Source organism: Carassius auratus, chromosome 5 (genome assembly GCF_003368295.1).
Source record: "Carassius auratus strain Wakin chromosome 5, ASM336829v1, whole genome shotgun sequence".
In the NCBI taxonomy this organism is placed as follows: Eukaryota; Metazoa; Chordata; class Actinopteri; order Cypriniformes; family Cyprinidae; genus Carassius; species Carassius auratus.
This window is the reverse complement of record NC_039247.1, coordinates 3,795,150-3,817,440: the sequence shown is the minus strand read 5'-3', so window position 1 is coordinate 3,817,440 and position 22,291 is coordinate 3,795,150. Positions and strand designations below refer to the sequence as shown.

The window sequence follows — 22,291 nt, the reverse complement described above, 5'->3', positions numbered from 1 at the left end:
AATGATCTAAGTAGCCAAAATAGTCACATAAACATATGGCACTGAATTAATAATTTTCAGTTAATATCTAAAGGTTTGAAGAGAAAATGTCTACTGAGAGAATTTTTGAAGCATAAAATCTTGCAATCATAAGTTGATGTTAGCACTAAATTGGATGTTTTCCATAATAAGAGGGAGAGATCAAGGGTCCCAGAATTCATCAGTCTATCAGACCATTCAAACAGTCAACAGACGAGTCTCTGCAGTCAGAGAGAGAGAGAGAGAATAGGAATACTGGATGAAGTTTTCGGAGTGCAGGGAGTTAGTTTTCTTGGCTCTGGAATATATTTAAGGAAGGGTGAGGATTTGCATACCATTTGTGCCCTTGGGCCAGAAAATACTGAAATTACATTCTGACTATCAGCACATTTACATTTCTCAATAGCAGTTCAGGGCTTATTTATACTAATCTGCACCATGTGTTTAGTAGTACAGTAAAATGACAATATAAAGATAGGTGTATTTGTGTAGGCCATAGCAATTTTAGAATTAGCCTGACTCAAAAATACAAGTGGGGGACGTATTCATGCACTGTCTGCAGGACACTGACAAGATTAGTTCCTCACTCCAACACCACAAACAAAAATGACCAAAGGTAGACTACACAAACTGGTAGGAGGGTGGAACAATTTTGTGTCTACAGGGTGACCCTGTTACAAAAACAGTGCCTAATCCAATTCAAGCCCCATAACTCACACCACAAACAGAGTAGTAGGGAGGGAAAGCAGCTCTGCTGTGGATGGAAATGACCATTACTACTACCAGAGTGTACTGCACTTCTCCCCTGGTTCTCTCAATGCTGCCGCTGGTGAGTATGCTCTTTTTGTGAACTAAAAACATACAGCGCGACCAATGTAGTTTGATTCCCAAGTTAATAACTCCTATTAAGTAGATTATTTTAATGAATGGTCAATGGTTTGAATCAGAGGGTTTTTTTTTGTTTTGCGGTTTCTGTATCATCTGACTATGCCATTTTTGGTAATGTAAGTTGTGTAAATAAAACAAGTTTTGTGCCAGTATAATTCCTGATTGATTATCCATCTAAAAACATTACAGGTTTGCACTCCAGGTGGATAGGGAAGTAGCAATGGACTGTAAAACTACGATGGAGGTAAAATGACGTTACCATATTCATGTGACATACTGTAAAACGACTTTCTTTATCTGTAGTATGAAGTTGCAGCAGGTGTTGAAAGACTTCCTCGCTGTCAGGTCATTTCAGTTGACTGTAGAAAGTATCCTAGCTATTTATATTGTAAACCTATGGGTTTCAAAACATCGCGTTGATTTACATAGTGAGTAACCATTTCCAACAATTCGGTGTTTAAGTGCCATGATGCCTTCCAAATTACTAGCAAATCAATTCAGATTAAAAAAATACAATAATTCGGGAATTGGCAATGCATCTCATTCTAAACAAAAGAAATGTAAACCTACAGGAGACACACAACATGAGAAGAGAAAAAGAATCTACAATTTCAAGCTAGACAAGGATTTGCCAGCAAAGTTATTGTGGCTCAAGTTTATTAAACAGTGATTTTTACATGGGACATTGTTTCAAAGCAAGTTTGAAAATCGCAGTAATAATGTCTTAAAGGGGTCATATGATGCTTTTTTAAAGATCATTATTTTGTGTATTTGGTGTAACAGAATATGTTGACATGCTTTATTGTTCAAAAAACACATTCTTTTTCAAATACTGCACATTATAGTAGGTAGCATGACTACATCAGACTTCGTATTCCTTTAAATTTCAGTTCGCTTTTGTACTCAGTCTGAGATAGCGAACTATCTTCCAGTTTTCCTCCTGCTCCAAAACAGTCGGCCAATCAACGAAAAGAGGGCAGGCTTAGAGGCGTGACGTAGACACTAAGCGCCAAATTTAAGATCGTAGTATTTTAGGGAAATCGAAACGGACACGGAGACACGGGATGCTATTTGCTCTGTTGTGGAGAATATTCCCGGCATTTGCCAACTGAAGCCCGAACAAGAAGAGTGTTTGTTTCACATTTTGAATGGAGGTGAACTTGTGACCCTACTCCCAAGTCCTGACAGGTTTTGGGAAAAGTTACATTTATCAACTGTTACTGATCATTAGCGAGAAACTAGGGAGGCCAAAGTCTGGCAAGGTGATAATTGTGATTGTGAACTTCCATTTTCACTCGGGTATTTCGCTCTATGGTTTTTTTTTTCACAGCATTCCTGTGTTTACAGTGGAAACGCTTGTCATTTATTCCCTTCCATATTTTCATTTCCAAGCGAAGGAACTACTCATCCCATAAACCACCGCGCCTCACTGAATTCGACTGAAGCCACAACCGCAAAAGAGCCTTTTGAGTGACTTCCAAATCATATGATGGCCACACAACCTTTTTCCTCCAGTTAATTTTATTTTATATAGTAAATGTGCAGTAATAGCAGTTCTTTCAGAATTAATTGTGTAAATAAATAGTGTTTTATATAGGTATTGTGTATTGATTTTTATATTTATCATTGTGTATTTTTAATATATTGTATGCGTGTGTGAAAGCAGTTAACAATAACGTCAGCAACATGGTGCAGTGCTTTGTACCTGACTGCAATCACCGCTCAGTCGTCAACACGTTGTTTCCATTACACACACAAAAAAAGCACTATACAAATAAACTTGAATTCAGTAAATGCACAAAAAGGTATGCCTAGGCTAAATATTGTTTTGACAGTGGCATTATAAAATGCTTGATATGACTCATACCATATGAAGGCTACAGTAGCCTAGCTAAAGTGGACGATAATACTAACTAACGTTACCAACCTCCCTGCAAAACTCACCAAAACTTTGTAGGTCTTGTCCCTCATGCTGGCCCTTACAAAACCCACAAGCTGACCCTCGGACACGCTACACTCAACTACCGTTACATGACCCTATCTGAAGTGGTTTTCACCTCTTTGAACACTTTTGTTTTCCTCCTTGAAAAAAGCCATCATGGCAGTCAAGGAGATCATGATTACACTGATAAGTCTACCGTGCAAAAACGCAACACAGGTTTTTTTATTTATTTTATTGATCTTCAGTCTTCACTGACCTTCGCGGGGTTTAACCAGACGGTTACATGAGTTCCGACAATCAGATGCATCACTGTAGGATTGTGGGCAATAAAGTACTTATCAAAGACATCAAGAATAAAAGGCATTTATCTCAAAACAAGGTTTTGAGTTGCCCCATGAACCTTTGGCGTTTATATGAGCATATACTATATCGCTTAGTACAGCCGTAGCTGGTTTTAAGTCTACCATGTATGGTTAAGTTTTTATGGCTTATACCCCAAATGTCAATGCAGAAATTGTATGGAATTTTTACTTCCAGCACCGGCTGTGGGCGGGACTGTGATGCTCTTTTCTCTATAAGCACAGTCTGCTCTGATTGGTCAACTGACCCAGTGCATTGTGCATTGTGCACACACATGCAAAGCCAAAATTCAGCATTTGAACATTCAATAGCAAATACTTAAATTAATAACAAAACATACTTACAGTAGCTGATTCAGAAGTGCCAGATTGTCTTAGCATAGTCAGAATGACCTCCTCTCCTAGGTTTATAAAACGGATGTCCATAAAATGCGTTGCTGTTCTAAGTAACCTTAAAGATTCCTAAATGCATCTGCTTTCGGAAGGCCAAATAAAGTGCATTTGCTTTCGTCTAGATACACACAGCTTCTCCCTCACACGGCTGCTTCAACACTAACTATGGTTACTGAAAGCTCACCTTCTTTCTTTGCATGAACATTTGGGCAGCATTACACAAATATTTCCACACTGTGATGTAGACATGTGGGGGCGTGTTTGAATGAGCCATTTTAGGGGTGGGTGGCAGAGTCTTAACTTTAATAAAGAATATCTCTATGGATTTGAGACTTCAGTCTTTGCAACTTTACAGATCGTCTTTATGCACCAAGAGCTTATAATATTCCAAAGAGAAAGGAAAAATTGAAATCTCATCATATGACCCCTTTAAATTCCAATAGGTCCTCATTTAGCAGCCTCATTAAGAGCAATTATCTAGGTTATTTATGTTAGCATTTGGAAAATGTCCAAAACACCAGGAAATAATCTTAACACTTCAAATTCTAGAATTAGATTTCAAATACACCCACCAATAAAAATTCAGGTAGCCTTCATTTTTAAAGTAAACACTAACTGTGTGCAAATTTATACAGTTGGTGAGTCATTCACTTAGAACTCAGATTAAGCCGAGTTTTAAATTTGCAAGGAGGAATTGTTTAGCTTTTTTTGGGATCACTGTGTGAGCAGGTGGTCAACTGTGTTGCAAGTCATATCTTCTTTCCTCTAAAGGGGAAAGAGGAGAGGGACCCGTGAGTTAATTAGCCATCATTACCCCGTCTCCTCTTCCTGAGTGGGTGGTGTGCCTTTGTCCTTTTCTATTAACATATCTAATAGAGCTGTCACCATGACTCATGGCGATCAAACCGACACATGGCCCGGTCCACAATGCCCCTCGTTATGTGAATGAATGGCGTTGGGGTGTCATCCGTACACAGATCTGAAACAGGATATCACAAGCGATTATCACATTAAAAACTCAGTATAATTAGGTATTTTGGAAGTGCTAGTAGATGCATTAATCGGGACTGCAAAACTAACTTCTTTATTTATTTTTCTTTTTTTATCTTTTGAAGTGTAAAACTCTGTAAGGTAAGGGTGTTACATGTGGCGGCTAAGGGGATCAGGGTGGTTGCTAGGTGATTGATTACTAGCAATCAAAAGAACACTATTTATATTATTTATATAGCCTATATATTCTCATATTTATAAGAGCTGAAATTTTCTAAACTGGACTGATTAAAATCCCACATTATATAACAAATGTAGGCCTGTTTACCAAGGTATAATATTAATAATTCTTTACTTATCGGACTAATGTAACACTAACAGAAATGCTTTGAAAGTGCCACCACATCAGTGTATAGCTGTCTCTGTATATTAAACTGGAATATGATCCATTATTTTAACACTTTAAAAACACCTATAATTAGAAGTAGATGTCAACATAAGCAAACGTGTGATTTGTTGGATCAGTATTAGACTCTTTGCTTTCACTTTCAAACAAACACATGGATACACACAGGAAGCTGGGTTCAGAGTAATGACCCATGACTCTTTTACTTTGATTTGGTGGATTAAAATCAAGGAGAGCCCTCACACACACAAACATACAAAAACACACACCCAAAGACTCAGACACACAATTTTATAAAGACTCCAACAACCACCTTTTTATCTGATGTCTGAAAGGGTGTCTCAAATCCCTCTCTCTCTCACACACAACCTTTAAACTACTTTCATCTGAAAACCTCTCAAAACGCCCCTAGACTCAATCAGCGGTGGTAATGGAACGGCGGCCTTTATATCCTGACTCCAGCTCTGCTCAAAAGAAGCGAGAGAAAGACAGAGAGAGATAGGTGAACATCCTAATCATTTTCATATAAAGATCTAGAGCCGTGATAACCAAGACACAAATATAGAGCTACATCCAGTCAGTGAGAAAGGTCGTCACTTCCAGAGAATTCTCCTTTCATGGCAAAAATGGTTTCGTGGGAAGCCCTTTATGGTCTTAAGGCATCCATTAATCACATGATTTATTAATCATATCAAGGCTCTACAGAACCACAAAAAATGTGTTTTCTTTTGCCGTTCTCTGCACTACTTTTATATTTTGATTAACATCATTTATATACCTGAATTATTTTATTCTTCAATTCTTCATTTATCAAAGTGACAGTAAAGACTTTACATTTTAACAAAAAATATTACTTAGGTTTTTTTTTTACTTTCTATAAAATCTCTATAAAATTAAAAAAGGTTAAGAAGGCTATCAAAGTTTCCACAAAATGTAAAGATGTTTTCAACACTGATAATAATAATGTTTCTTGAACACTAATTCAGCATATTATAATTATATCTGAAGGATCACGTAACACTGAAGACTGGATTAATTTGGCTGCTGAAATTTAATTTTTTTTCGGTCTGGTGAATGTTAAGGAAACAGCTCACGTCATTCCTAACATGTTTGGGGTGTTACAGTACTTGTACCACATGATTATTTTGTGCAATTGGGAACATGATAGAAGCGGTACGTTACTCGGCAAGGCTTTAATCTCAGCTGAACACATCACACACATTTCAGTTCATCTCCATCTGAGATGAAAGAATCCTGAAGACTCAGGAAGTGATTTCTCCTTGGAATATTAACGCCGATGAGGGATTTGAACCGCATGCTACTAAACAAATGCTTTAAGCACTAATCCCACTGAGCTTTTTCCTAAGATCTTCCACACTGCAGAAGACTTCTCTTTTCTAAATATCAAAGGAATATTAATGTACTAAACTTCATTATACAAACAGAAACTTCAGACATGCCCTTCAGAACTGCAGGAAGGTGAAACATGACACTCAATTAAAAGAAACCCACAGCAACGCTTGGGCACGTCTTTTTCTATAAGAGAAGGTGAGAGAAAGAAAAAGCAACTATTTATGGCGCCAACACATGAAAAACAGCAATGCACTAGGGAAATAAATGCTGCATTGACATTTAAAACGTTTAATCCTCCATTAAAGCTGCAGTAGGGAACTTTTGACGCTCTAGCGGTTAATAAACAGAACTGCTTGCGTCTTGCGGAAGAACATTGTAGCCGGAACTACTTCTCTCTGTTTATGTCTATGAAGAATCACAAAGGTACTGGGTTACTCCGCCGCTGTACCCCCGAAGCAATCTAAAATAGTCCGAATATAATCACTTATTATAGGTTTACCCTAGTGATTCAGAAAAAGCTAAAAACACGGTTTGGAAAATGGATTCATGGTGTACTCGCTTATTATATACATTTTTCTACATTTTGAACACAAACAAATTTACGGACCGCAGCTCTGATTGGTTGTTTTTTACCGGGAGCGCATGACTTTCGGCAAATGGCAATAGGACCACTGGGAGGAGCCAGAGGAGCTTGATTTTTTTCACAGATTATCTGTCTCATATTCTACTGTCAGGACATAATGACAGGTGTAATAAATATGTAAAAAATATTTTTTTTACAAAAGTTCCCTACAGCACCTTTAAAGTGCCAAAGCAGTAATAATTTCTGCCACTTATAGACATGGTAAAACAAAAAACGATAATTTACTGAAAATTTACTTACCTTCGGAACATAGAGGATTTTGTTCCTTCATAAGAAGAAGAGCTGTAAATATGAGAGTTCAAAACAGCTGATAAAAACATCATAATCCATATGACTCCAGTCAATCCATTAAGATTCAAGATTTTTTATTCATCACATACACGATTATATAGAACATACATAACCAACAGTGAAATGTTAACATCTTGTAACATGAAAAGTTGTTTAAATAAGAAACAAATCCATCATTAAGTTGTTTTAACTTTTGCTTGTGATCAAAATACCAGTCCATAATTCATAATATTGCTTCCTATAATGAAAAGGTCCATACCCTATTGTCCGAGTGGACTTTTATTTTAACCAGTAACAACATCTTGAAGTTAAAAACTTTTTAATGATAAATTTACAAACACACTGCTTTTCACTATGGACTGGAGTCGTGTGGACTATTGTGATGTTTATTGAATGTTTGAACTCTCATTCTGACGTCACCCATTCACTGCAGATGATCCCCTGGTGAGCAAATGAAGTAAGCAAAACTTCTCCAAATCTGTTCTGTTGAAGAAACAAACTCATAAAATCCTAAACTTTCTTTAAGTGTTACATTCCCCTTCCATCACTATTTATGCACCTGCGCAGGACATTCCTCTAATTACTTTTGCACTTCCTGAAGACAAATAGAATGGGTTCCTCTCTGCTCCTGGTGCTGTGCTTACTCCCTGAGGACTGTGCTTCTCTGCCCTCCGCTTCATTATTCTGTTCCTTGCTCCCTGTAGTAGACAGCAGATGCCAACACTCTAGCAGACATCTCCATATGTATCATTAGCACTTTAGGCCCAGTGAGATGACAATGCATTCACTTGGGTGTTTAAAATGAATAAAATAACTCATGAACGCATCGATTAAATCACAGTGGGGCACTGAATAATACTTGGAAAATAGCCTTAAGTGCAATGCAGTTTTCCCATCAGCTCTAATTTTCATTCTATTAATGGAGATCAGAGTCCACAAAAAGGAAACAGAGAGTCAGTTAAAGATGCACACCAGTGTTTCTCTGTGCACAAACATGGTCAAATGGCAAAAACTAAATAAAAAAAAAAAAAAAAAAAAAAACACGGACTTGAATCAAAAGCCACAATAGTTTCAAAACATTCCCCACAAAACTACCATGAATCAAAACTTAACTTAACTTAGGGTCAAGTTACTTTTGAATAATTAGTTAGCTAGTAGGTAAAAACACTGAAGTAATATAGATCACAAAATCACAGATATTTCGAGGGCAAAGAAAAAAATTAACTAAATTAATTTTATCTAGAAACTTGTGATCTGAATAAGAGAAATTTAAATAATGAACTACAAAACAGTCACAACCTGAAATGAACAATGAACATCAGCTATTAAAATCAGCAGTATTTAATATAAAGCTATGACAATTTAATGATGATAATACAAACATTACATTCGTATTGAACCGTTCGGTACGAGGCTTTCGGTTCGGTACGCGGTATGCATTATATATGTACCGAACGGTTCGTTGGACTAATTAATTATATATATATATATAAAAAAAAAAAGTGAAATATAATGATATGCGTTCAACAAGGTAGCCCAATAACCCAAACGACATAAAAGGCAACTCCCCTGACACCCCCGCAACAAACTATCCCCGCAGCATTTAGGCAGACATTTCCAACGGATTCAAACAGGCCAAAAGACATCACCGCGACGATTGGTAGGCCTCATTTACGTTATAGCCGCGTATATGAGACCTTACTATTTACCATTCATTCTATCATCACCATTATAGCTTACAGGGAATCCAAAGTGCACCCAAACACCAGACCTGTTGGTTATTGGAGGATCTTCTTTTTCTGGTCTGTTAAATGCATTAGCCATTTTGCAACGAGCATTCAGCGCTTACTGAGTGAGGGAGCGCCTATAGTGGAAAACACAGGTTTTAAGAACATGCTTAATGTCATTGAGCCCCGTTACAATATTCCCTCACGAGCCCATTTCAGCCAGACCGTAATTTCTGCTTTGTTCCAAAAAACATAAGCCCTATAGAGAACAAATTGAGTAAAAACACACTCAATATAAAGAGTTATAGAGTTCCATATAAAAAGTTACATCTTTGTATTTGTTCATAACTACTACAACAATATAACATTTTCAATTTTTTATAAGGCGCTGTTTTTGTTTTATACAGTATGCTGCTAAGAAAACACCATAGAAGATGGGTAAAGAATAGCTCCATCATTGATCAATGTAAAATAAACAAAAAACATACTTTGTTAGTTTTAATAAATAAATAAAAAAATTTTAAATCAAGGAAATTTATCTGCCAATTTTTTCATTTTGCTGTATCTAAAACGTACCGAACCAAACCGTGACACCAGTGTATCATATCGAACCGAACCGTGAATTTTGTGAACCGTTACACCCCTAATATATATATATATATGTATATATATATATATGTATATATATATATATATATATATATATATATATATATATATATATATATATATATATATATATATACTTTGATCCATTTAAAAGTCTCAAATTGATTTGATGTGGTTCCCTGCAGTGATTTGATACAGTACCCTTTTTCCACCATGATAATTGCAGGATATAAACACACAGTTCTGAGACAAAAAACTAATAATCATAAAAATTAATCATTTTTAAGATAATTTATTTTTTATTCAGTGGCAGAAAAGGCTTCCATAATAGCTAGCAAGCTCACAAACCTCTGTGGATTGGAATTCATTTGGGGTACATATATCACTGAAAAAGAAAAAGAGGATGATAAAGCAGTAAAGACATGTACCTGTCCTCAGCCTAAGCAAAAGCCTCACTCTTCTTCACCAGTGGTAACTCAGTTTAACTGAAATTGTTATAAGTCAACATAAAACCCTAAACAATTCCAATTCCCTTCTTTTGTCATCTTGCTAAAAAAAAAAAAAAAAAAACACACAAAAAGTCCTATTTTGAATTCTTATTGGTTTTCTTTCTTTGACACTGTGGTTTCTGTGAAACCCTGTCCAATAACTGCAATTTTTGGAGTATCCCCTTTTCATGGTTTATAAAATAAGCATCATGCTGATATTATTGCGTTTGACTCTTTGATGGCCAGAAGACGAATTGGAAATCCTCAAGGCCTCCTGCTAATTTTTCTTGGTTGAAGAACTTAAATGTATTTTCTACATTTAAAAAAAATAAATAAATAATAATAATAATAATAATAAAAAAGTCCAAACAATTCATTTGATAAATTGTGGAATCTTACAGAATATGCAAACAAGAGATGATGATCCATTGATGATGATTTCAGCAATGGATCTAGTTTACTGCCTTAGGACAGGATTTAAAGGATTAGTTCATCCAAAAAATGAAAATCTGATTATTTACTCACTCTCATGTCATTCCAAACCCGCAAGAGTTTCTTTGCAGACATTTTTAATTGTACTGGTTAGCTCTCTTATATGCCAATGCAATGGATGTGTACTTTCAAGTTTGAAAGAGGAAGTAAAAGTAATGTAGCCAGGGGCGGATCTACCAGGTTGGCAAATGCCACCCTAAAAGAAAGCCTTGCCACCCCTGCTGCCACCCAAGTTGGCATCAACGAATTAAAGGTTATGGCCAATTTTTAAATTTACGAGCACGAATCTTTCGTGATTCGCGATCCCGCTCCGAACTCCCGAACTGATTCAAATGATTTGCGATCCCCAAACTGACTCAAATGATTTACGAACCCGCTTTGAACTCCCGAACTGACTCAAATGATTCGCGAACCCGCTATGAACTTCCGAACTGAATCAAATGATTCGCGAACCCGCTAGGAACTCCTGAACTGATTCAAATGATTCGTGATCCCTCTCCGAGCTCCCGAACTGATTCAAATGATTTGCGATCCCCAAACTGACACAAATGATTCGCGAACCCGCTTTGAACTCCCGAACTGACTCAAATGATTCGCGAACCCGCTACGAACTCTCGAATTGATTCAAATGATCCGCGAAACCGCTCCGAACTCCCGAACTGACTCAAATGATTCGCGAACCCGCTACGAACTCTCGAATTGATTCAAATGATCCGCGAATCCGCTCCGACCTCCCGAACTGACTCAAATGATTCGCGATCCCCATAACTGATTCAAATGATTCGCGATCCCGCTACGAACTCCCGAACTGATTCAAATGATTCGCGATCCCCAAACTGACTCAATTGATTCGCGATCCCACTCCGAACTCCCGAACTGACTCAAATGATTTGCGAACCCGCTCCGACCTCTGACATATATTCAGATAAAAATGTAATTTAAAAAACAAATTAATAATTTTTGATTTCAAATATTGCACCTGTCAAACATATTCTATTTTGCCGTCAATACTGTTGACGGTGTCCTTTATCAGTAGGCTTTATATTTATGCTCAACATGAAGTATAGATATTGTTGTCGTGAAGACAAGATCCTGCTCTGTCGGCGGCCTCCCTCTATGTCACCTACAGCAACAGCAGAGCGTCATTACAGAGTCAGGCACGATTCTGGTGTGTAAAGACCATAGACTATAAAAACACAGAAAACGCGAAGCAGCCGCCACGCAGCAGAACCGAAACACTCACGACATGCAGCCAGTGTGTCACCGGCCTGAAACTCAGGAGGAAAAGTTAGGTAAAAATGTATTATCTATCAATAAATGAGGCTTTAATGAAAGCACAGGCTTTGAGATGATATATAACTAACGTTACAGTGGTGTAGTCTACTACGTGATACGTTGCCCACTTTTAAAAAGTGTGAGGATACGTAACAACTTCGTTTTGTGTCAGAACTTTCACACGTTCATTCATAAATTCACCCCGTTTGTATTTGAAAAGCGACAGGGATTGAATCACGGAAATCGAACTTGCTGTATAAAGCAGAACGTCACGGAATTCAGCCATTTTTATCGAATAAATCAAAAGTAGAGCATTTAATCAAATCTCGATATGGACTAGTGTCTGCAATATTAAAGGTGTTCAGTACCGTAGCTCCCTACACGCAGAGTACGCAATCTGCCTAGGGCACCAACTCCCAGAGGGGGCACCATCCCAGTTGTTCCAAAAAAAAAAAAAACTTCCTCCATTCTCCCATCCGCGCTGGCGACCGCTCGCACCTCATGTTTGCTGCTGAATGTTCATAATTTATGGATGAACATCTTATGCCTGGATAGAGTACATCAGCAATCCAGCGAAGAGAAAAGAAAACTAAAAGTAAAAAAATTAAAATAAAAAAATAACAGGCACAAAGTTGGCTTGACGTTGGACGAGTCTCAAATTTAGGGACCAAATTTAGAAAGACTTGCAGTCATAAAACAATTGTAATGTGTTCATTTAGGTCTCAGCTACAATGCACACCTTATACATTTTTAATATATATTAAAATAAAGTATAAATCATTTAGGTAAAAATGAGGCCTGTTTATCACTTTCAGGCACATTCCTGTGAAAGTATTTTTTTTTTTTAGGTTCCTTTACGAAAATTATATTAGTATTATATTAAAACTATGGTTTTAACAATAACACCACAAATCATCGTTCATGTAGCCATGGCAACTGCAAATTAACCATGGTTTTGTTACTTCAAATAATAATTTACAAAGTATTAATATACCGTAATATTTTTTGTTGTTGTTGCTGTTGCTATAAAAACAGACCTAAGCCATCAATATCCTTTAAAATGACTTAAAATGCATTACATAAAAAAAATAAAAAATGAGGCAATAATGATTGGTTAATAATAACACTGTTAAAATACATAATGTAGGCAAATACAAAATAAACACTTTATGTACATGTTATTACAAATGCCATGTGATTGCTGCTCTTACACTTACGGGACAATCAAATCCTTGTTTAGGCTACTGACCAAACATTTAATTCAAATATTCACTAAATCTTTCATTTTTGGACACCTTTTTTGCTATAGATGACAGAGGCTTTATAATATTTTCAACAACAACAAAAAAAAAAAACGTGCATATCACAACCCTTACAAAAATAAACCATGGTTTTATCATAGTAAAACTGCTTAGTTTCCTTTTGCATGATTTCTGAATGCTTGAGACTATAAAATAAATTAGGGTCATAATAAAGTTATAGCCACAGGTAAATGTCCAGAGCTACAATTGTGATTTGTAAATAATACAATTTATTCATTTACTTTTTAATTTGATTAAAGTTCTTTTTTCACCCCTATAGTAGGTGGTTTTTTCATCATCATATTTGAGGAAGGGGGGCACAACAATACAATCCTGCTTATGGGCACCCATTTGGCTAGCAGCGGCCCTGAAGGTGTTGATATACACGTCTCTGGGAATGTGTGCTCTACTACACACACACACACACACACACACACACACACACACACTGAAGCACGCGTGGTGTTTTCAGCTCTTCACTATATTGATGCTTGATTGTAGGCTACACATGTGCACGCCACCGGGCTATGAGAGGATTTCACCATTTCATTTGATAAAACTATCAAATATAGTTTTATTTGATATTTTTTATTTGACTATTGTCAGCTAATAAAACCTATGCTTCAGGGACCATATTCATATAACATATAAGGCTAAATGTAGCTCTTGACTGGTTGAGTTAGATGGTTATTAACACTAAACAGTAGAAAATCAGTTGAGTCTCCCCATCTGTAAATGTCATTGGTTGTTAAAATCTTGTGTTTCTTAAAATAAACTGATATATTGATAACAATTAACCTTTTATAATGCTATTAATTACATGTCGATGCATACTGTATGCATTAGTGAGTGTGGTGGTGGTTATGGGGTATGGTCACTTATTCCTTATATAAACTGTTTCAAATGCAAAACATTGATCGCATGAGATTAAGTTTTTAAATGATAGCCTGTGCCTTTTGTAGTGTGCACATATATTTATCATCAAACTGTGATAACTGTGACTAAATTCAGTATTAGTATATATGCCATATGTTGCCACCCCTCAAAAATTCCTGCCCCCTTCTCGCCACCCCATCAATATTTTTCTAGATCCGCCCCTGAATGTAGCAAATTCATCTGATTTGTCAGAATGTTTCTGAACTGGATTAACTGATTAATAAAAAAAGAAAAAAGAAGAAGAAGAAAAATAAAACACTCAAAAGAAGGTTTCATTCACCAGGCTATTGTGTTTCTTGTCCCACAAATGTGCCAAAAAAGAGTTAGGGTAGATTCTAGATTTCTAAATTCTGGTCCATCCTTGACATAAAACTATGATATGCCTTCAAAAGTCTTAGAATGTAGCACACAGTATTATAAAGCATCACATTGGCTACTTTAAAATCTTGAAAGAGTCAGTTCCCATTCATAGCAATTGCAAATTGCATTTTCAGAATTTCCCTTTGAGTTTGGGCTTTAGGTGAACTCTTTCTTTAAACACATTTAAAACCACTTTTACAATACAACCACTGCCCTCTTGTGGACTCCTATTTAAGACAGTGACAAAAAAAATTTCCCCATGCGAATCCCCATGCGAATCCAGGTAAAAAAGAATATTTTTACATTATTCAAGCATCAAAAGCTAATATATAACTATCCGTTATTAAACTTTTACAGGGGAATTTTTTTTGCAATAACAGGCCTGACCTAAACAAAGCAATGAACTCATTGACATAAGTTCTTTGTCTATTTTCTCTCAGATTCTATTTTGGACTGTTCACTGAAGAATAGAGAGAAATGATGATAGACCTTTTTGATGCAAAGAAAATTATGACTCACGGCCATTACAACAAGGTTATGCAGGTTTTATGCAAACGAGGCACAAAGTACAGCAAAAAGCTGAATGTCAACATCTCTTAGGTTGCCTCTTGTAATCATATTTTAAGAACAGAATGCTCTGTACACGTGTGGAGATGGTGAAAAGGCCGAAGATTGATGTTAACATTAGGAACTGTGAGGGTTTGCATTTTCACTGACTGATGCACATGATTCTGATGGATAAAGACACCGATTTAATACATTTCAGACGGATTTATTATGATTTGGGAAACCACTTCATGTAACACTGTCACGCTGGGGTGAGTTACTGGTGTTTGGGGTGTGTTACTAAGTGAATGACTGCTTTCTTGCCCATAGATATTTAATCAGGGAAAGATTATGGAATTTAACAGGGAAACAGTATTTTCAGTAAAACTATACCTACATTAAAGAAATAGTTCACCCCAAAATAAACATTTGCTTAACTTATTCAGGCCATCCAAGATGTAGATGAGTTTTATATCACTTGCTGACCAGTGGATTCTCTGAAGTGAATGGGTGCCGTCAGAATGAGAGTCCAAACAGCCAATAAAAACATTACAGTAATTCACAAGTTATCATAGTTCTTATTATTGTGATGTTATTATCAGCTGTTTTTGGACTCTCATTTTGATGGCACCCATTCACTGCAGATGGTCCATTAGCGAGCAAGTGATGTGATGCTAAATTTCTCCAAATTTGTTACAGGGAAGAAAAAAAACTCATCTACTTCTTGAAGGCCTGAGGGTGTATATATTTTCATCAAATTTTCATTTTTGGGTGAACTATTCCTTTATGACCAAGATTTTATGCAATAACACAAGGTGATTTTAACAACAAACTGCAAGCAGTAGATTTGAGCTCATTTCCCAGATTGATCATTATTAAACAACCAAGTACCTGATTACCAAAGTGGAACAAAACATTCAAGCCAGAACAGAGCAGCCTTAAACTCTCTTCAGAATAATGCAGTTAGTGCAGGCACATTTTGCCAAACCAGCATATTTACATGTTAAATATATCAAACTGGCAAGTCATTGAAAATACCCATGATGACATTAAAAACAACGACATGAATCTGAATAAACGAAGATATTTCTTCTCAATGTTTGATGGATTGTTAATTAAGCTCCCAGAAATGTTTTCCTTACTCCCATCAGCTGGCTTATAACACGTACTGTAATCATCAAACAGGAAAAACTTTGACACTTTGAGTGACATATTTATGTTCTGAACATCAATTTATGAAAGATGCTTAACGTCTTTTACTATCCAATACATTTTCTTTATGCATAACACTTTTTTCTTTTGATTTTGAGTTGAATATGACCCAGACATGTTCCTGACACAAATTATTATTATCATGACCAAACTGGTGTTCACGAAAGTCACACATGCACCATTCAGTTTAACTTTAGAGTAATACTCATGCACCCTAATAAGACAGTTAGACAACGCTCAGTGTTTCAGGAAACCTGGTCCTGATTACTAAAACATTTATAGATATAACGAAGTTCATATTCCTCTCCATCATATCCAAAAAAAAGTGGACATCTGCTTCTACACAATATGCGAACAACATAACAGAAATCATTTAAAATGTGCAAGAATAATGAAACTCCATTTAGTGTGTATATTATTAATGGCAACTGTTATTATAAATATGCACCAGGTTATTGTTTTTTCATTACAGTGCAAACGTATATGTTTAAGATGTAACAAATGTGAAAGACTAAGAAAAATAATTTAAAAAGGCAAAAAATGAGGCAGAAAGAAAGAAGTGAGAGGGATGAAATGAGTGTATGAGGTTTTCAGTCCAGAGGCACCTCTCTCAGATTTGCTGGGTCAGCTGTAGCTGTGGCCTGTTTGGACTCTCTCATCTTATCTAGGCCAAACAGCAGGTCCAGTTGAGTCACGGGCCTCAGCTGCATGCTGTCCACATGCCTGAGGACACACCAGAGGACACCGGGACAAAATCAGTGATGAGTACATTCATTACTGCATATTTATACAGCATTTCAAAACTCCTAAGAACACTTAAGAATATGTCGAACTGCTTCTCTTCTAACAAAACAGAAGAATGAACCAGCTGAACAGCTACTTGAGATTAATGGGACGGATTTCTCCAGATATTATAAACCTCATGGTGCACAAGCTGCATGTTGTGTGCCTAAAAATAAAATGTCACCATTGTGTGTGTGCACGATTATATAAAACATCTTAGACATACTCTTCTTCATCCAGCTGGAGCTGTTGTGCGATCTGTTTCATCTGCTGCTTGCGGACATAGTCTCTAACGCGGTACATGGCAGCGTCCCTGCAAAGCTCTTTCAGATCACTGCCGGAGTAGCCCTGGGTTTGATCTGCTATTTCCTTCAGGTTAATTGCATTACTTAACTGATGGAAAAAGATTCAAATGAAATAATATACATATACACTACTGTTAAAAAGTTTGGGGTCAGAAAGTTTATTTAAATTAATGCTTTTATACAGTGAAAATGCATTAAATTGCATCCATTTAAAATACATTTTGAAATGAATAGCCATCAAAGAATCTGGTTTCCACAAAAATATTAAGCAACACAACTGTTTTCAACAATGATAATAATTAGAAATGTTTCTTGACCATTAAATCAGCATATTAGAATCATGTGACGTAGTAATGGATGCTGAAAATTCAGCTTTGCTATCACAGGAATCAATTACATTTTAAAATGTATTCAAACAGAATATACAAAATTTAAACAATAACATTATTTCACTATATCACAGTTTACTGTATTTCTGATTCCGTATTTATAGCCACTTCAAAATCTTACTGACCCGCAAACTTTTGAATTGTTTTTTTAAATATATGGATTTCTGCCACTTCCCCATTAATATGAGCATTATATTTAAAGACAAAACATTTTGTGAAGGAATTGTGGTGCAGATGAAGAAGAGCTTAATGTCTTACATTTTCTCCAGACAGAATGAGTCTAAGGATTTCTTCTCTTTGAGCTGCATTCTGAAATTGGACCAAAAATAATTGTGTTTTATCCTGATTAAGACAAGCTATTAACAAAAACCGAGCACAAATGTGTGTGTGCGTTCAGCAAACTCACAGGCAGGCCTACATGAAAGGTTGTGGGCATTCTGCGTAGTATTGCTGCATCCACATCCTGTGGTCTGTTTGTGGCCCCCATCACCATCACCTGGACATTAACATCTTATTACACTTTTACTTTCTATGAATCCCTTTTGAGGAAATGCAATGACTTCTGAAACCTACATGTGTGTGTCTTACCTGGCTGCTTGGGTTTGTGTCTAGTCCATCCCAGAGACTCATGAACTGGGCTTTCATCATAGCGGTGGCCTCATGGTCCATACTGGAACGATTCCTCAAGAATGAATCTGAAGCAAGAGACAGATTTTATGTGAATAAGAAACTTTTCTTATTATTATCAGTGTTGAAAACAGCACTGCTTAATATACATGTGGAAACCGCAATATCTTTTCAGGATTTTTGGTGAATAGAAAATACAAAAAAGGTTTATTTAAAAAAAGAAAAATTCTTACATTTTTTGTGACATTAGAATTAATTTAATGCATCCTGGCTAAAATAAAACCCCAGTAATTTCTTTGAACCCCAAACTTTTGAACTGTATAACATATTATTATCATTAAAAAATAAAATAAAAAAACTTAACAGTTATATAATATTATATAATATGTGACTATTTAGTCAATTGTAAGAAATTAAAACAAATACTTTTTTGTAGCGTTTGTTTTTTCTTCAATTTCACATTTTCAGGATCTGTCATTTAATATGTGGTCCTGGCTTAAACTAATTCAAAATAATGAACTTTTACTGCTATTTCTTCTAGTACACTATAATAAAATTCCCGAGAGACTCTGTGCACAGTGTCCACATTCTTCAGTTTCACAGATGATGGGAGCCATACAGTATTATTCAAATGTCATCAGCACTGAAGAAACAGTGCTTAGATTGAGCATTGAAAACATTGCAGTCATTATGCAAATATTCATGTACCACGTTTTCCATAAAATCCATGAATATAAAACACCTTCATATACATAGGGAATACAGCCAAGTTTATCACCTTAGTAGTGCTGAGTGAATTTATTCAGCACATTCAACAAGCTGGCATTGTAATATTTTTCCTATCTGTCTGGAATCCCTAAATATCTGCCACATATTTTGACTATATTCAGTAGTTACCTATTTCATCAATGAAAATGATACAGGGCTGAATTTTGACAGCCAGTGAGAATACACCAGCAGTCAGCTTCTGCGATTCACCATACCACTTGTCAGTCAAAGTGGAGGCCTGGAGATTAATAAAGCGGCATCCAGACGCTTTGGCTGTTGCTTTTGCAATTAAAGTCTTTCCACATCCTGGTGGCCCATACAATAGTACACCTGGGAGTCAGAAAATAATTATGAATAGCAATCATTACTTTTTATATTACTCATATATTGCTACTGCATGTACAATAGAGCTGCACAGATTTGCTTTATTATAATTTAATTTGAGCAGATTTTCTCAACAGAGATTGCAAAACTCCAACATACATGTTTTCTGGCATTTTCAGATTATTTTTAGTGCTTTTTTTCTTAGTGTGGAGAGAGTGTGCGCATGGTTTCCAGATGAAATAAACACTGGACAAAAATTGCATTTATAAAAAAAAAAAAAAAAAAAACCTTAAACATAAATGCTTATGACTGATATAAAATAACGCTAAATAAAGAAGAAAAAAATCTAATAAATAAATAAACCACAAGGTAAATATTGCAGATAATAATGCCTTATTAACTGAGAGAAGAAACAAACATGATCATGATAAAAATGTGATTTATTGTGCAACCCTAATATACAAAAAAATAGGACGGAAAACACACACTGCAATGGAACTGTGACTTCATATGCTTTCTCCATGTCTCACCTTTGGGAGGTTGCAAGAGTTTGGAACCACAAAAGAGGTGACGTTTCTGGAAAGGCAAGATGACAGTGTCTTGCAGCTCTGAGATGATCTCATCTAGTCCAGCAACATCTCTCCAGGTCACCTTACAAGGAAAGGAAGAAGATATTTTATCATACAAGCTACTAATGACTTGGAAGGCTGGTGGGAGGTCAGTGCTTATAATGATTACAGGTCACACCTTCATGAGTGCGAACAGAGAAACGTCTTCCAATCTGTCAACACAATTCCAGACAATGTAAAAAAAACAACCAACGACATAAATCTCGTCTTTACTACTACTAACAGCATGTCCTTTCTTCAAAACACTGATGTTATGAGAGGCACAGTGTGATTTGATGAAAGGTTTGCACTGATTATAACAGTATTGGCGGTTACTTTGATGCTGCGTGGATCGACAAGATGAGTTGCAATGTTCAATTCATACTCCGTCAGACTGACGCCCTCTACACCTATTTGCTTCATCAACTGCTCTGCCTGGGGAAAGTAAGAGAGCTTGATAAATGTGAACATATGAGATGTATAGAAATACAGACAATAAATAAACGAGTCAATCATTTAAGACATTGATTTTAAATAAACAATTTAACATTAATTATCAACACACATTCAGTAGCAGAGATATCGTTACCCTTTTCTTGGCCTGGTTTTTTTGTTTTTGTGTCGGGTCAAAAGCCTCCACCACCCATTTAATGCTGTAATATGTTGCAGCTCCAAAGATGGTCAGTCTCACCAACATCCCCACCACCTCATTCCGGGTGAGAGGGCGGAGGAGGGCGTCCCGAGGAATGTCACTCAACATTTTGGTCCACCCCCACTGTCACCCCATTGGACAAGAAAAACAAACTGGGTGTGTCAATCTAAAACCAAGAAGGTAGAAATATTCACAGGGACAGTACATCTAGTATATGCAACTGACCTCAATCTTGATTTATTTTCATACAATTAAAAATCCAAAATTTAAGTGAATTGATATATTAATACTGATATATTCGATTAAACAAATTATAACGACGCCAGCAAATAATATCACCGTATATATAAAAAAATATATTAGAAACGCCATTCATACTAAGAGAGAGACATCTTCTTCTTTCAGAGACGTTAATCACATCACGGAACGTCACGATTGGCATGCACAATCTCATAAACAAGACATGACATCAAAACACAGAACATTAATATAAAATTTGCTCACATTTCACAGCATCACTGTAATCCACCGTAATTCACCTCTTTTACTGTCTATGTAATTCACACATCGACTTGTGTAACGGACTACACGAACCTCCGGAAAAAAAGGTCTATAAACACAGGTTCCTACGTCCGTTTTTATTATTATTATTATTTTTTTTATTAATACAAAATGGCAATCAATCAATGAGTAAATAATTAAATAAATAAATAAACGTGGCGCTTGCTTGTTCAAAATGTAGCTTAGTTTAACACCTATTTAAAATACACTGCATATATTAATACTTAGCCTACCTAAAGTCTAGCGTAGCTGGTTGATCTGCACACACGTTTCCTCAGTATTTCATCATCATCACAAATACAATATATTAGGATTGTTTTACTGACGTTTTTACCCTCCTCTTGGGTCTGATGGGCAGTAGCTAATTGTCATAATCTTATCAGTTTGCCAATCCAGCCCTCAGTTCCTTAACAGACCACATGAGGGCAAACTTGGCATATTCAAATAAACTTGTGTCTGAAAGAAAGTCCGAACACTTGAGACTGTAATAATAATAATAAAAAAAATCCATAATAAGCCGGAAACAGGGATGCATGTTAATTAAACTGGAGAATGGATACTTGCTGGCATCAAGAAGTCATTATTTTCAAGAACAGTGACTGGTTTTGGCTTAAAGCCAGTAAATAAGAATCGTTGTGTTAGAGTTGCCGTGGTACTGGCATCTTCCCGTGATGGATGCAAACTGGGAGATGCTTTCATGTTAATTTCTTCAATCTTTCAATTAGCGGAGAAATCTGTGTTCACTTAGACTACATAATGCGGCAAAAGTGAATTCTGTTATTAATCTGTGCGTCTATATTTTTAGACATTCCTGTTGGCTGCTATTCAGAAATAATATGTTTGCAATTATTTTCTTTTTAGTCCAGTGATATCTGGGCTAGTATTGTTTATTACAAAAAATGACAGAAAATTATTCACCTGCAACAAAACGTCTTAATGATGGATTTATTACAAACACATGTAACCTTTCACTTCTTTAGACATTAACCGACGGACTGGAGTCTTGTGAATTACATTACTTGTGGTTCATTATGGTGTTTTTTTA

General features: G+C 36.1%; 1 protein-coding gene across 4 annotated transcripts; it reads right to left on the bottom strand.

The window, feature by feature from the left end:
- Positions 1-15,017: 15,017 nt before the first annotated feature.
- atad1a (ATPase family AAA domain containing 1a) lies at positions 15,018-21,297 on the bottom strand. 4 transcript variants are annotated; one of them, XM_026244720.1, is made up of 10 exons: positions 21,190-21,297; positions 20,623-20,851; positions 20,370-20,468; positions 19,956-20,076; positions 19,231-19,431; positions 18,295-18,401; positions 18,113-18,202; positions 17,965-18,015; positions 17,239-17,405; positions 15,020-16,952 (listed from the first exon to the last, which is right to left on the bottom strand). In XM_026244720.1, exons 2-10 carry the CDS (start codon positions 20,791-20,793, stop codon positions 16,820-16,822), a joined length of 1,140 nt encoding a protein of 379 aa, XP_026100505.1. In that variant the 5' UTR covers positions 20,794-20,851; positions 21,190-21,297; the 3' UTR covers positions 15,020-16,819. The 4 variants fall into 4 exon arrangements, with proteins under 4 accessions (XP_026100506.1, XP_026100511.1, XP_026100505.1 ...); XM_026244719.1 differs by having other exon boundaries at positions 20,623-20,808; positions 21,190-21,294; XM_026244721.1 differs by lacking the exon at positions 21,190-21,297 and having other exon boundaries at positions 15,018-16,952; positions 20,173-20,468; positions 20,623-20,672.
- Positions 21,298-22,291: the final 994 nt, after the last annotated feature.